Source organism: Polypterus senegalus, chromosome 2, assembly GCF_016835505.1.
Source record: "Polypterus senegalus isolate Bchr_013 chromosome 2, ASM1683550v1, whole genome shotgun sequence".
Taxonomy (NCBI): Eukaryota; Metazoa; Chordata; class Cladistia; order Polypteriformes; family Polypteridae; genus Polypterus; species Polypterus senegalus.
Genome location: NC_053155.1, coordinates 105,530,702 through 105,547,057, shown reverse-complemented (window position 1 = coordinate 105,547,057; position 16,356 = coordinate 105,530,702). Strand labels below are relative to the sequence as shown.

The window sequence follows — 16,356 nt, the reverse complement described above, 5'->3', positions numbered from 1 at the left end:
TTTCAAGGACACAACTGAATGAGTTTCCAGGTCTATTGTGAATGCTGTTTATTCTTTCTTAAGTGAAAAGAAAGCAGTCCTTTCATTCAGGCATGTGGCAATTATTTCCAAAAGAGTAAAGGTTTTGAGTGATAGTTGGCAGGTTTTGATGAGGGTTATGTTTAGACATATGATTTCTTATTTTTTTCTATGGCAGTATCTTAATCTCACTTTTGTGAGAACAGCAGTGGTTCAGGACAGAAAAAAGGCCAAGATAGTGAAATAATTTGCTGGGCAATAATTACAGAGTATTGATCCATTTTCCAAGAATTGTGCTCTTTGACGCTATCAGAGTTTCAGCTACATAGCTTTGATTTTGTTTAGAAGTATAAAATGACAGGATTTAAAGGTTTTGATTTAAACAAAGGCATTAAGAACAATCTGAGAATCTATACCAAACTAAAACAGTAGCCAGCTGCCTCACAGCTCCAGCAGACTAAGTTCAAATCAAAGTCCAGTCACTGTCCTTGAGGAGTTAGTACAATATATTCTCCCCAAACATGCATGGGTTTTCTACAGACATCCTGGTTATCTTACCACACCGCCAAACATATGTGGTAAGTTGACTGGTGCCTCTTAATTGACCTTTTGGCAAAATACTCCTTAGTCACTGGTGATAATGAAAATGTAAATAAAACTATGTAGTATGTCAGCATATATCCATTTGTTATCTAGAATCTGCTCTTAAGTCTCAGCTGTCCACATCTTGTCTCTTGGTTACATTAAGTAAAAAATAAAATGGTTTTACATATTCACAAGAACAAACATAAATAAGTAAAATGGTTCCTGAATATGTATGACATATATTTATAAATTTAACAGAGGAAAAAACAAAATTATGTTTCTATGTTTAGGGAAAACAAAAAAGTCAGATGCATTGTGGAGTTACAATTAGGCACATAAAAAGGCACTCAAAGACTTGCCGCCTACAGAGTAAATAATACTTAATGCAGTTTAGGCTTGCTTATTTTCATTGTGACAAGCTCTTATATCATCTTGACTTAATAAATACTGCCTTGTTCCTTTACCTCTCAGGAGAGTATTCCACCCTGCTGATAGAAATGTCACCTCCTGATGCATCCTTTCATGATAAAGGCATGGTTATGAAGTGATGGATGACTGCTGTTGTTATTTTAGTATAGTATGTTGCATCAAAAAAACACTTATTGATTTGAAATTGTTTTGACATCTTTTATGTCATAAATGTGACATATAGGCATTAAATCCTCTAATTGTAAAGTGAAAAGTAAGTTAAAGTAAAGCAGGGCTGGGCTTGTCAGGCATGTATTGTTTAGTATACAGTTTTTACCTTCCTACAAATATTAATTTTGTTTTCTAAACCAAAATATAAAAATAATACAAACAGCACAAATTATAACAATCCTACCTCTGGGATTAGTAAGTGTGGCTTCCACAGCCTTGCCTCCATCCCCACAGCGAGTCTCGTCAAAAGGAAGGCACTGATCACCGGTGCCTGCCACTACTTCGAAATTCTTGGCCACATCTTTAATTATGGTAAGAGATTTTATTTTAAACACCTTCCTACTGTTTGTATCTGACAGGTAAACAGCACCGGATACTGGACTGGTAGCCAGATAATACTTGTGTGCTGGACTACTGCTGCAAAAAAGAGCAGAAAACAAAATGGGAAAAAGGTCAAACCATAACATAAGCAAACAGCACAACAATGCTGCAAAAAGTAAGCAACTTGTTAATAATGACACAAATTGTTCAAACGTTCTTCCAGCTTACTTCTAATTTTAGAAAGATACGTGAAAAATTTGCCTTCCTTAAATATTACCATCACCAGTATTAGAATTTTGAAAAAATTACATTTTCAATATTACTGTGTTAATTTTTTTAAGCAGCAGCTTCTAAAGTCACTGGTCATTAGTTTTTAATCATGTTCTCTGTGTATGCCAAGTAGTAATGTGCTTCTAGAATTGTACTACCATACTATTTTGCCAATTGGAGAGCAGCAGAACACCCCAACCTCATGGAGGGTGGGGGTGGCATTTGGGGGACAGCCTGAAATTATGAGGAAATTGATTAAAAATGGGAAAAGAGAAGTGAATTGACTGGATTAAGTTCTCCTTCAGAATCAGTACACAAACAGACATATTTGACTGTTTAATGGACAAATAGCAGTGGTTCGAATTGCAAATATTAAAAAGGCTGGCAGAAAATCTCTTTAAAAATACTTTAAAGCTGTATTTTTCAAGGTCTAGATTATATAACTAAAATAATGGGTTTCTCAGCACATTGTTATGCTGAAAGACAATATTGATAACATTCACATACATATCAATAGAAAAGTCTATTAAAATATTTCAAGAGTCACCCTCAGGAATACAAATCAAGAACAAAATACAGATTTCCAACATCATCATGTCTAAATATCGACCGGATGCATAAATTACATTGTCTCTCTGAGGGTGACAACATAATGAAATTCCCACAGAGTCAGCATCACTGATGGCAACTATCTAAATAGCTTTGGGTTCATGCTGAGGTAGCTGTAAGCCCACCGGGGGACTTCATATACAAAGACAAGAACCATTTCAGCACATTTTAATTCACTGGCATCAACTGTTCTGCAAATAATCGGTACATGGCTATAAACAACTTCATTAAGTGTAAAAATAACCCTGACAATAAAAATAAGTTTGTCAAAAAAGAAAAAAAATATCTTTTGACTTGATCATTTTACATTAGTTTCATTAGCTGAGGAGAACAGAGGTTATCAAATGCCAAATGCTTGTAAAGATTAACATTATGTGCCTAATGAGACATAACCTGTCTTTTTGTTCTTATTATAGCTACTACCTTATGAAAAATAATAAAGAAAAAGATTTAATGTCAAGAAATCAACTGCAGCTATGTAAAAATAGGCTTATCTAATTTGAAAATAACACAAGAAGGAATAAGAAGGAAACAGTTTTACAAAAGTTGTTCTAGATTAACAATTATAAATCACACTATTTCCATAGAGGAACATGAAACAACAGACTTCCAACCTTCCAACATAATATAATGGATGACCTTTAACTTCCATCCAAATGCTTTAAGTCATAAAGTAAAGTTAGTATTTTGTTGTAAATGTGGACAAACACAAAAAAGCTTAGGGATCATTTAAAAATCTGCTCACAAAAGAAAAGGCTTACAGAAAATCATAATCCTACAACATTGTAAACTAGCAGCACTTCAAAGTTTCAGATTATTTTTGTGTATATAAATACACAGTACTGCAGGGTATGTCACTGAGGTCAAGTAAGTCACTGAGGTCAATCTAGTATTAAAAACAGGAATCTGCCTGCAACCTCACCAGAAACTTGAAAGTAAGCCAACTCTTAGGCTTTGACAGAAAATCAAACGTTTTTTGAGACAACAGAAATACCCAACAAGTATATAGGAGTCAACAGTCAATAAGTGACTTACAACCAGAGAGACCAGATCCAACTTTGGGCTTTGTAAACTTAAGTTGCAGATTTATCATAAATTAGGCAGAGTATTGTTATTATTCAATCAGTTTGGGTTATGAGTTTGAAATGTCTGAAACTTTTGGATTTTCACAATTCTTTATACATACTTAGCCAGATTCTGTGATAACAGATACGTTAAGCTGTCAATGATGATTTTGACTTCAGTCACAGCTCTTTTGGAAGTGAGAAATTTTTGTAATTTTACTTTGCATTTGACAATTTCAAAAAAATACATTGTAAATAAGGGTGGCACAATGGCACAGCTGCCTCGCAGTAAGGAGATCGGGGTTCATGTCCCAGGTTCTCCCTGTGAGGAGTTCGCATATTCTACCCATGCGTGTGAGGGTTTCCTTTGGGTGATTCGGTTTTCTCCCACAGTCCAAAGACATGCAAATTAGGTGAAGTGGCGATCCTAAACTGGCCAAAGTGTGTGGTTGAGGTGTGTGTGTGTTTGCCCTGCACCTTGTCCTGGGTTTCTTACTGCCTCTTTATTCTCTATATTTAGCTGGGATAAGCTCCAACAGACCCCCACAACTCTGTTTAGGATTAAGCGGGTTAGAAAATCACTGACATTGCAAATAAAATACTTCTAAACTGTACAGAAATTATGTTATTAAAAGCACCACATTTTTCTGAAGATAAACAGAAATGCAATACTCAAGTCATAGGTTCAAGCTGCAACGTTAAAAAAATAAAACCACAATATGTTCCAAAGTAGTTGGTGTTAATTTAGAATAAAGTTAATAACCTGTTTTCTAACAACTGAAAATGATACAAGTTTTGAATAAGTCCAATTTGCTACTAAGTGAAGCCAGTGAGCAGAGAAGGAAATGACTGCAGCAAGGGGGCAGTGAATGCTGAATGGAATCTTTGTGTCAAGCATTACAATAGAAATAATATGCAGGCAGGCTCTTCTATCTTAAATATCTACAACAACACTGACAACATTCACTACTTTTTTTAGACAATGATCATCTAATTTCTTGAACACAAAAACAAAACAGCATTTTTCAATGTTTTTGGGTGTGTTTACATATAATCTGCAAAGCACCTGTTGTGGAAATCAATGTCCATCTGTCTGTTTGTCCGTTCTTCTGCATAAAACATGTCAGCCCTTTCTGGACCAAATTTGTTGAGATGTGACACACTTATTCTTCAAAGAAATTTGCTGAGACAAATTTTTATTGTTATCTTGCACAGATAGCGTTGAATTAAATTCTAAAATTGAAAAATTTACATTTGAAAAGTGAATTTGCAGATTCGTCCATCTTAAAATGGAGAAATGTTCTGAGCGACTTCAAGTAAGAAATAGTTTACTGTTTCATTTTTACCTTGAGAGAAGTTGTTTGAACTTGCATATTTTGTATATTTTCCTCTTTTACTCGTCTGACAGCCAAATCAAATGTGTGCACACACATACAGCTCATACAGCAGCGCCTTTTTCCTGCTGCTTTAGGTAAGATAACTAAGAGAGCCCAAAAAAGGTCACTCCTCTGGGAATAATTGGAAGGTGAAAACAATTATGTAAGCATATAAAATGTATAAGACTAAATTGATTGAGTAATATTATCTGCAGATTATTATTGTAAAGAACCAATGTTATCAACTTGCAGATAAATGGTGTTTGAACTACTTAATAACATTGGAAAGGCACAGCTGCCACAATTAATATAAACATATAACGTGTTTTAAAATAGACAGTGGCATTAAATCAGCTATTTTCCAAGTTTGTATTTATTTACATAATTTTAAAAAATGACATTATAAATAGCTAGATGGGGAACTTATTTCAACTTTTATTTTCCTTTCATAGGGTAAAATGGTTACTTATTTTATGCTAGTATTTGTCATTAATAGATATTTTGAATTGCTTATTATTGGATACTATTTTATTGGGTGTACTTTCAAAAATGTTATGCTTAAGAAAATCGAACAACAATTAGTCACATTAATTGATGCCATTTTCATATCACTTGAAATGCAATTTGCTCTGTGTAAAAGCTATTGAGCTACCAAAAGTCTATTTCTGCTTTGTTTTTAACTCCATTGTAAAGTGCTGTTAAAAATTACACATTTAATGCAGTCTACTAAAACATGTAATCACATTCTATTACTTTTGAATATGAATTCACTAGTCTGAGGATTCTTCTAAGTAAGAATGTCATTGGAATATGTAAATATGACAACAAACTTGAATTTCTGGATTGTAGAACTTCACTTAACCTTTTTGCTTTCTCAAAAGTGAGTTAAAATATTTTTCTTTCAAAAAGCAAACAAACAAAAGTATTTCAGCTAAGAACCATAATGTCTTAAGTAATATATCTATATATATAAAGGAGAGTTGGGATCCGAGGATTCTTCTAAGTAAGAATGTCATTGGAATATGTAAATATGACAACAAACTTGAATTTCTGGATTGTAGAACTTCACTTAACCTTTTTGCTTTCTCAAAAGTGAGTTAAAATATTTTTCTTTCAGAAAGCAAACAAACAAAAGTATTTCAGCTAAGAACCATAATGTCTTAAGTAATATATCTATATATATAAAGGAGAGTTGGGATCCGAGAGACTGTGTTTGTGGAGGAATTGAGAGTTAAGGCGGGTGGGGGAATCACGTGATCATCTCCCCTTCCATTCACGTCATTTCATTTACTTCATTTCGCTCCGAGCTGAGCTCCGCGGCTGACGCGGACTTGCCGTTCTTTTTCTTTAGTGTTTAGTCCTTTCTCCTTTACTAATTTACTGTTTAGTACACGTGGTACTTACACAGTCACTCATAAAAGGGAAGAAGACTCCGTGCAAGAAATGGGTATTGAAACTACCTTGCAATCAACGAGATCATTAAACGGATCTTAAGAGAGGTCTTCTAGGTTGGAAAAAAAAACGCTTGGCTGCCAAAACCAGGTGATTAAACGAATCTCAACAAGAAACGACTTCTACGTTAGAAAAAAAAAACGATTTGCTGCCAAAATCAGGCGATTAAACGAATCTAAAGAAGACAGGATTTCTAGATTTGGAAAAGGACGATTGGCTGCCAAAACCAGGCAGTTAAAAGAATCTGAAAAACACAGGATGTCTAGATTGGAAAAGCCACGATCCGCTGCCAAAACTAGCCGGTTAAACGCGCAGCGAAGCGCGTCAGGTCTGCTAGTCTGATACTAAAAACAAGTTTAAATTACTTACTTTTCAATATCTGGCAGAAATCAGCTAGTTAAGAATGGACGAATAATGAAACGTCTGTGCTACAGTCAAAAATATTGTGCTATGCAACCACATTCATTTCAAGCACCAGACTAGTATATATAACAATAGCTATGAACAAAATTATCTTCCAAAGTTAATTTATAACTCACAGCTTCTACAGTTATAAAGGTATACATTAAATTATTCAACAGATTACTATACCAGTTCTAAAATACTAAACAGTTGATACATTTAAGTTTAATGTCTACAGTACAGGAATTTTATAAATATGATACATATAATCATAAGACAGCATACAGATGTGGGAAGGGAATGCCTGGCAGACAACTGGCACATCTGCAGCTAAATTGCTTGGAAGAAGCTAAACAATTGGAAAATTTTCCAACTGTGAACAGGTAGTCTTATTTGACTGAGGTAAAAACCCTTTAATAGTAACTGCTGTATATTTTTGCTTTAAAAATATGCCTTTTAATGGGAGAAATCAAAATACAGTACAGCAGAACTGAGCAACCCAAAGTCCTTGCTATTTACCACACTATAATGAATCCTCAGTGAATGTGAGCCCAATGTACACATTATACAGAGTGCCTGACAAATGATTGTATTTCTCAAGTTACATGATATACTGTACAACAGATATATTGAATAAACATTTTTATTTATTAAACAACAAAGATACGTACATCCCAGAAAAACTATTCTTTTTATGGTCTAATTGTGCCCTGAATAAACCTTCAAATCAGTTTTCTAAAAATATTTCTTAAAAAAATGTTTAGTTCCATAAAAATTATGCATCACAAAAGATACTGGTTTCCTTTTAAAATGATTTCATTGTCTATATGGGAATTAAAACCTTTCTGACCTTCAGAAGAAATTATTAAAGTCATGGTTTATATTGACAACATCTGGCTACTAGAAGATGATTTAATTTTAGCTCCATTGCATTGAGACATTCAAATACTTCACTAGTAGAAAAGCAAAGCAGCATTTTGGGTGGGATCATATTACAGTATGTACGCTCACAGCTGTCAATACATTCATGAAACAGGTTGCAACAAAATGAGCCTCTATTACTTTACTTGTAAATGTAATTTTGTAGTTTAATGAAGTTACAATGCAAACTTTTAATTTAACAACAAACACCATTTCATTCCACTAATGAAATCAAATGGCATTCATTTGAGAATTGGTTATCTTCTAGAGTAGATCAAACTACTAATTTATTTTTTCTTACATTCTTAAAAAAGTATTTGTCATGATACAAAATTAATGCCTGCAATACAATATTTATGCAAAATACACTGAATAATGCTTTGTTTCATATAATATAAAAAAGACAATATTAATATATTTCAATATTAATACAACACTGTAGGTAATAGAATTTCCATCATATAATTTCTGCTTAAGTAATGAATGTACAGTGTAAATAGTTTATTACCCATGTTAGTATAAAGGCAAGGCTTGAATCTAAAATGGCTTTTAGTAGTTAGTAATATTGAACTTTTATGCATTTATAAAAATATTTTGCTATTTGTACTTAGCAAAATTTGTAGGTTTGTAGAACAACTGTAATTCTCCACATTTGCAATGCTACTTTAAGTGCTGAGCTATACATACAGCAGTTGTAATACAGAACCCTGATTTCTGGCTCATGCATCTTTAACACCTTTTCATGGGCCTCTACTGGATACTTGCCAACCACAAAAGACAACGCCTGAGGCAGAAAGCCACTAATTGCCACTTTCCTTTTGCCTCTAGCTAGTGAGAATCTTAGCTGAGGTTCAAATCCCTGCTGCAGCTAAGCCAATATCTACAATGAACTTGTGTTTCATAAAGGCAGATTTTCTCTAAAATACAGGCCTAATTCTTAAATGGCTTTTCAATCAATACATATTTTTGCCTTTTATCAGTAAAATGACAGTTTTTTTAGCTTTTTACATTTACTAATTGATAGTACAACTGTCTGCTTTGCTTTATTTTCCATGTTACAAAGTTGCAATTACTGAAGAAACTACTGAAAGACACAGTCTTGTGTGTCATCTGCGCAAGATATTGCATCATTTCTCTACAATACCCTTGGTCAAAAGGTGCCCATAACAGAAGTCATGTAGAACATGAGGTTATTGAAGTGAATCTGTGACCTTAACATCAGGAATATATACAGTACTAGAAAATTGGGTGTGAAACAGTGGATAGGAATTGTAAAGCATGCTGACAACCACATGCGGTACTATAATTCAATGCTTAGAAAAGTGCCAAACAATGGCACTGAAGAAAAAGGAAGTAAATACACATATATTTTTGTATAGATTTTGATTTCTAAGCCATGTACTTGCATATCAGAATCTAGAGAGAATCAGAGCTCAGTTCTTAAGCAATCTTTATTATACACTAGTATATGTGTTTTTATTATTTCATAACAACTAGTTGTAATTTTCTATTCTCAGGTTGTCCTTAAATATAAGAGAGGACATTGGTGGAACTTATTCCATATATTTAAGCCTGTCAACTGATCCTTGGTGCTCATATCAAATTGATCCCAGTTGTGCACCACACATTTTTCTTTTGTTAGACTTCATCTGTAAAAAGATGCATTTGTCTAATAATTCTATAAACTTCAAACAAATCCCAGGCAGGGCGCCAGCCCACCGCAGGGCACACACACCCACCCACCCACATTCACACACCAAGCACACACTAGGGACAATTTAGGATCGCCATTGCACCTAACCTGCATGTCTTTGACTATGGGAGGAAACCGGAGCACCTGGAGGAAACCCACGCAGACATGGGGAGAACATACAAACCATGCAGGGAGGACCCAGAAAGTGAACCCAGGACTCCTTACTGTGAGGCAGCAGCGCTACCTACTGCGCCACTGTGCTGCCCACATCGGAGACATTCCCTGCTTGTATGTGAAATCTGTTTTTGTATATTCTTGCTGTTTTCCAGTTAATTGCGTGCCACACTGCACTTCTAGTTTGCTCCTTTAGAATAAAATTTAAGAGGGTTACAGCTTTGCATTAATGACTATCAAGATCAAAGAACAACACATGTAAAGTTGGATAATCTTAATGTAGTGGTTCTCAGCCTGTGGGCGGGCCCCCTAGGGGGGCGCGAAGTAACAAAAAGGGGGGCGCGAAGATGTGAAAAATAGAAAACAAGAATCAAAAATATGAAAAAAACATCTGTTGAAACCAAAACAAATTAACTTAAACTACATTCTGATACTAGAACAATAAATATAGAGTTAGATAAATGTCGATAAAAGTTAAGTAGGTATAATAAAATATGCATCTACATTTCAAAAAAATGTTAGGGGGGTGCGCGATTAAAACTGTTCTGAAAACTCGGGTCGCAAATACTTAAAGGTTGAGAAACGCTGTCTTAATGGATTTAACATCCTTCAGCTACTGATTCCAGTCTATTAACCTTAATGATGCTTTTTTTTGCTTTATTTTTGTTTACAGAAACAACAAATAAATGGTAGAATAACTAGCATATATAAGTAAATTATTGTTGGTGTTAGTGTTATACAAAAAGCCACTGTTACGTTTGATTATATTAATGAAATACATTAGGAAATCTGCAAAACATTTTAGCCATATCTTTCCATATCTGTGTGAATTTCTCCTGGACATATTTTGCTAATTTCAGTTATCAAAAATCACCATCCTCATTACAGAAATAATCAACTTGTTATTTATTAATGTCTTCAAGCACGAACAAATGCATAGATTTGTACACATTGCATGTACAGTATACACATTTTGATTCACTCTTAAAAAAGAGCTTGGCAATTGTAATAAATTTGTTGCTGATTTCTGTAAGACATCTTTCATTAAATTTTCAAATATTGCTGTAAAAGGGTCACTTTACTTTTAAAATATCTATCTATCTATCTATCTATCTATCTATCTATCTATCTATCTATCTATCTATCTATCTATCTATCTATCTATCTATCTATCTATCTATCTATCTATTCTTTTCAACAATCTCTTAGATAACTTCAGCAATAACCAAAGCAATCATTACACATAGTAAAAAGTGGTGGTGTGAACAACAATGACTCTAAAATATGTAGCAGCATTAGATGCTTTGGGGCTGTCTAAGGACTGCTGCTTTGGCAGCTCCTTCCGATACCAATTTTGTAAATATATTCATCCTGGCCTGTTTGTAGCTTTCAGCAAACTTATCCAATTGATATCTGCTATTAGCCATAGAATCAACAGTCCTCCCATCATAATTTGTCTGCTTTTGGCAGACCGAAATGTGATCACATCAAGCTTCCTTTGTACCATATAACAGTTGTAATGAGGCATTAACTGTCTATAATATTATATTTCTAAGACATAAAAAATGAAGAGCTTAAAAGCTACAAAATGCAATTTTTGCAGTGTACTGAACATTAAAAATATAATTATGCAGACTGTGAATAATTTTATCCAGACATGTGACAGCTCTGAACTCTATGAACCAACCTGTTATTTTCCACATAATCAGAGAAAAACAGCATGGTAAGTGGATGGTAATGCTTATATTCATTAAATTCCAGCAATGAAGTAAAAAACTGTGACTAAGAGAACGAACTTGTGCTTCAGATAAGCGAAGTGTTTAAATGTGTCAAATGCCACAAAACAATCAAAAGAGTTTCAACCATAACTGTAAATCAGGTACAGATTTAAGTGTTAGAGAATCTGTGATACCTCCCAGAGTTTATTTAATTTTAGCTTGTTTCTAACCATTTAAAACACATTGAAACTATTTTGGAAAAAAATGAAATTATTTTTTACTTAAATTATTGATTAGCATTTATTCATTTTTTTAACTGAGACATACCCATCAATGTCAGTATAAACTGAATTTTATATATTAAAATAGAAAACCCAGACCGTGAATTTTTTAATTGGAAACATCATTTGCAATAAGTATTGTAAATTCTTACTAAAACAACAACTACTTAACTCATTACGAGCAAGTCATGTCTGCTGTCAAAATGGAGCAGTCCGGCATGTGTAAAAACATGATACTTATTTATGACATGTATCCTATTCCTTTAATGATTTCTTTAATTTAAGTAAAGAGTGGGGACTGGGGCAGCACGGTGGCACAGTGGTAGCACTGCTGCCTCGCAGTTAGGAGACCCAGGTTCGCTTCCCGGGTCCTCCCTGCATGGAGTTTGCATGTCCTCCCCGTGTCTGCATGGGTTTCCTCCAGGTGCTCTGGTTTCCTCCCACAGTCCAAAGACATGCCGGTTAGGTGGATTGCCGATTCTAAATTGGCCCTAGTGTGTGCTTGGTGTGTGAGTGTGTTTGTCTGTGTCCTGTGGTGGGTTGGCACCCTCCCCAGGATTGGTTCCTGCCTTATGCCCTGTGTTGGCTGGGATTGGCTCCAGCAGACCCCTGTGTGCGGGTTGGGAAATGGATGGATGGAGTGGGGACTGATTTTGAATGTGTGACTCCTAAAATCAACACATGATTAAAATGGGTCAAAATGCATTCATAAACCACAGCAGACTTACCTTTGTCGGTAATCTTTATTTCTGGCACAACACAAGGAAGCAGAAGTAAGAAGATAGGAAAGAAATGAAGGAATATGTTAACTAAAAAGAAACATGTTAGTATACTAAAAACAATTTTAAAAATGGTGAGGTTAACATTGAGAGTACAATGTTGCATTTTGGACTTGTTGTTAATGTGCTACTTTATACAAAAATCTTTCTTGTTCTAGGTATAGATTAAACAAACCACAATTCATTTAACCAATCTACAGTGAAAATTTTTCCACTGCGATTATCCAATGCATTCATAGCATTGAATGTCAATAAGAATAAATATCTATGCAAATGATAACAATAATAGTTGGATTACATTATGTAATCATGGAGTTGTGTGTTAAAGATAAAAGAAAATGTTACTATTATATTATATAATTTTAATTACAAACATATTTTGCATATTAAAACATTTGAAAGACATTTAAACTGTTTTTTGATAAAGTATATCCAAAGTGCCAAAGTCTTTGCTTAAATGAAAATAACAAGAAAAAAGTTACTGTAATAATATTTCAGAAGTGAAATATCATTTATTTTCGGTTTTGCAATGCTTAATAAAATAATCAAAACTGGAGTTTAAGCTTATCTTAGTGATAACACATCATAATAGCTGCTAAGGGATAGGAAATACATGTCTTGACAAAAGGTATAGGAAAAAATGGACAGAATTCAAGAAACAATAGGTATGCACTAACCAGGAATCATTCTAGCTGCCATATTTAGTAAACCTGTTTTTTGTTACTTAACTTGTTAATATAGATACTAAATGTACTTTGTAAAATGTGTTTCTCTTTGTTTATTTTAAAGTGTGTGGTAACTCTTCTTGAGTCACACAGTTAAACAAAATAAAGGTCTGTATAGGGTAAATAAAACAGTACCAATATACTGTACACGCAGATAAGGAGCCTTAAGCTGAGAGAACTTTTTGTCTGAGTTGAACTCCTTTGATGAGGGGGATGGTATAGCAGGCTGCTTGCTGCTTGTGCTGATTGACACATTTACAAAATAAAAGACTATGATGGAAAGGTGCAAAGGAACTTAAGGTGGGCCGGGATTACAAGTTTTTTCATAGGCTTCAGGGATTCTAGTGTTAAATATGTTTGCATTTAAATATATTTATTAATTTCACACTCTATTGCAATTCTAACTTCAAGTTAAGGTTGTTATTTCATATCTGAAAGACAAAAGTTTCAAGGTAAGGTTATTATACTCACTGATCATGGAGCCGGGGAGTGTCAACATGTTGCACGTTGATAAATTTCACTCTGCACATGTGACAATATAGACCCTATGAATCTATGAATTCTGAAGGTAAACGAACCAAAACCTTTGCTTAATAAGTAATCGAACTTATAACACTAATGAAAATAATTATGAAGATAGTTAAGCAGGTTATACTTAAATAATGAGAACAATGTGGGGAGCAATCTTGTTCTATTACAATATATTATTTAGATTTCAACTGAAAAATTTTAAAGAAGCTAAATACTGATACCTCAAAGATGGAAAACACATTAACCTACTTACACAAAACTCTGAAACTACCTTCCTAATCACTATATCATTGCCAAAAGAGAGCATTTTACATTTTAAAGGACTGTTTCATATTACCTTAGTTCCAGCACACTGGTGACATTGCCTGAATAGATCCTGCGGATGTAGTTGAAATCACCCACATAGAGACTTCCATCAGAACCACAAGCTAGTGCAGCTGGTGCCAACAGCTTGTTCCCATCAGCAAGGCCATTGCAGCTTGGACAGGACGTACTGCGTTTCCTTCCATTTCCCATAATACTGCTAATGATAGGGGGCTGCTGGGAAATAAACAGGTTCTCTCCATTTCCTTTGTGTAGTATGCCTTAACAGTGAGGGAAAAGGGACAGATTTTGTTGAATAACAATAGGTCATAGAAAAGCAAGTTACTTACTGTATAATTGTTTGTATAATAAGAAAATAAAGGTTAACAGATGAATACAGTTGAAGCAGTCCCATACATTTGTGTTTTACATAAAGCAAGCTAAGCCAAACATACCATAAATCTTGAATAAAGCAAATATCACACACAATATTTAACTCCAGTGCCTTCACTAGAAATAGAGAATAACTAATAATTATATGACTGAAAAATGGTAATCACCGAATTACTTATACATTATAGATTTCACTGCATTTTCATGGTCTGAAATCAAAATTCATGGTTCAGAAAAAAAAAACTCTTACATGTACAACTATTACAAAAACAACTTTTATTGCATTCAAAAACCAGTTCATGCTGATTTGGAAAGTAACACAAAAGTGACCCTTCTCCTAAGAAAGTTTATCAGAAGAATTCAGAACTAGTGTTCTAGATAGAAGAAAAATGTTATCAACTGTTTTTTAACAGGTTACATTGCTGTGATTCAGTGTTTGCAACATATAATATCAAAAGTTTCTCTTCTGATTTCTACTTGACAAGGTTTCCAATAGCAGTCTAAATATATCATAACTGCATTAAAACATAATTTTTTTTCTTTATTTTTTTGTGGAGGCAATAAAGAAAAATGTTTATTCACTGTTCTTCTCTCTGACCTATTTGGCAAATTATACATTATAACTTATATCTTTACTAGATAGATAGATAGATAGATAGATAGATAGATAGATAGATAGATAGATAGATACTTTATTAATCCCAAGGGGAAATTCATAATTAATTATTCATTAATTAATTAATTAGTGCTACTTGAATAATTTCCTAAATGCTTTTACATTATATGAAGGACAAATTTTCACTCCTAACAAACCTAATCATTAGTTCACTTAAGTTGATTGATATTAGGGAAAGCATGTACTGTAAGCCAAATTTATGCATGAGGTAGTATTCAGTAAAAGAAAAGTCTGAAGTGAGTAACTGATGGGTAACACTTTAGATTAGGTACTACCTATTATGCATCGATTTAATTATATACTGTTGTGTAACAACAAAGGCTTTTTGTTCTTGATAACAAATAAGTTCCATATATCCTTAATTAATGATTATTAGGGTGAAATGCACCTCTCATATTCGCAGTTTATTTTACCAGATAATCACTTAGCTGGTGACCTAATTTCTAGTTTATTTTTAATCATTGCATTGCAGTATGGGCCTGCAACCTCCACCAGGGTGTGAAAACAGGTACTTAAAGTTGCTGTATTGTCCCAATGAAAAGTCAAAAATCAAGTCTTCACACATAATTTAACTAGAGCAAACTTTTCTTATTTTAGAGCCACTGACCCATCCACTGATGATGACACTTGTATTTTATAACAAGGTTTATTTATTTAAGCATTTAGCATTTTGTACTCCTTCTTCTGTCTAATCAAGATAATGGTAGCAATAAGAAATTTTTCTGCCAATACTATTGCTTAAACATGCATGCTCCCTATTGAGAATGTAAATTCTGATAGTAAAGACTGCCGTGCCTTCTGTTTGGGGTTGCATAATTCAAACATTACTTAGCTTGTCTGGGGTACAATGAGGGCTTTTAACACTGAATCCCTGAAGCCCACGAAACAACTTGTAATCCCAGGCCGCCTTAAATTCCTTTACACCTCTCCATTAGCTTCTTTTGTTTTGCAAATGTGTCGATCAGCACAAGCAGCAAGCAGCCTGCTATCCCAGCCCCAACCAACAGAGCTCAACTCAGACAAAAAGTTCTCCCAGCTTAAGGCTCCTTATCTGCGTGTAGAGGTGCCTAGAGGTGTATAGGGTAAATAATACACTATATTGTTATTTGGACCACATGCATTGCATGTGTGTTCCGTGTCTACAACGATCTGTGTAAATGTAGGATGACAGGAAATGTGAGGCAAAAAATGTTGAACACATAACTAAAACAGAAACTTTTTTCATGTTATAGTACTAATGACAAAATTTTGACATGAAGTGTATAATGTGTGAAGACTGCTGTTTTCAAATAAAGATGTGCTATAACAGAGTTGAACTCGGAAAAGGATGAGGGTTCTACATCAGAGAAAAAGAACAGAAGCCCTGCCCACAAGAAACACCCACTCACACAAAAGAACAACGCAGTTGCACCAGGTGTAAACACAA

The 16,356-nt window shown here is 34.1% G+C and overlaps 1 protein-coding gene across 19 annotated transcripts in view; it reads right to left on the bottom strand.

Annotated features, from left to right (window-relative positions):
• The window catches only part of tenm4 (teneurin transmembrane protein 4), a 627,939-nt gene that overhangs the window by 103,404 nt on the left and 508,179 nt on the right, over positions 1 to 16,356 (bottom strand). For 13 of the 19 annotated variants that reach the window (XM_039744302.1, XM_039744300.1, XM_039744308.1 and 10 more), the window contains 3 exons: positions 13,896 to 14,142; positions 12,252 to 12,272; positions 1,427 to 1,659 (listed from right to left, as the gene is read on the bottom strand). In XM_039744302.1, coding sequence (XP_039600236.1) covers positions 1,427 to 1,659; positions 12,252 to 12,272; positions 13,896 to 14,142 — 501 coding nt within the window. The remainder of the gene's footprint in view (positions 1 to 1,426; positions 1,660 to 12,251; positions 12,273 to 13,895; positions 14,143 to 16,356) is intronic. The other 6 variants (XM_039744306.1, XM_039744309.1, XM_039744318.1 and 3 more) reach the window with 3 other exon arrangements.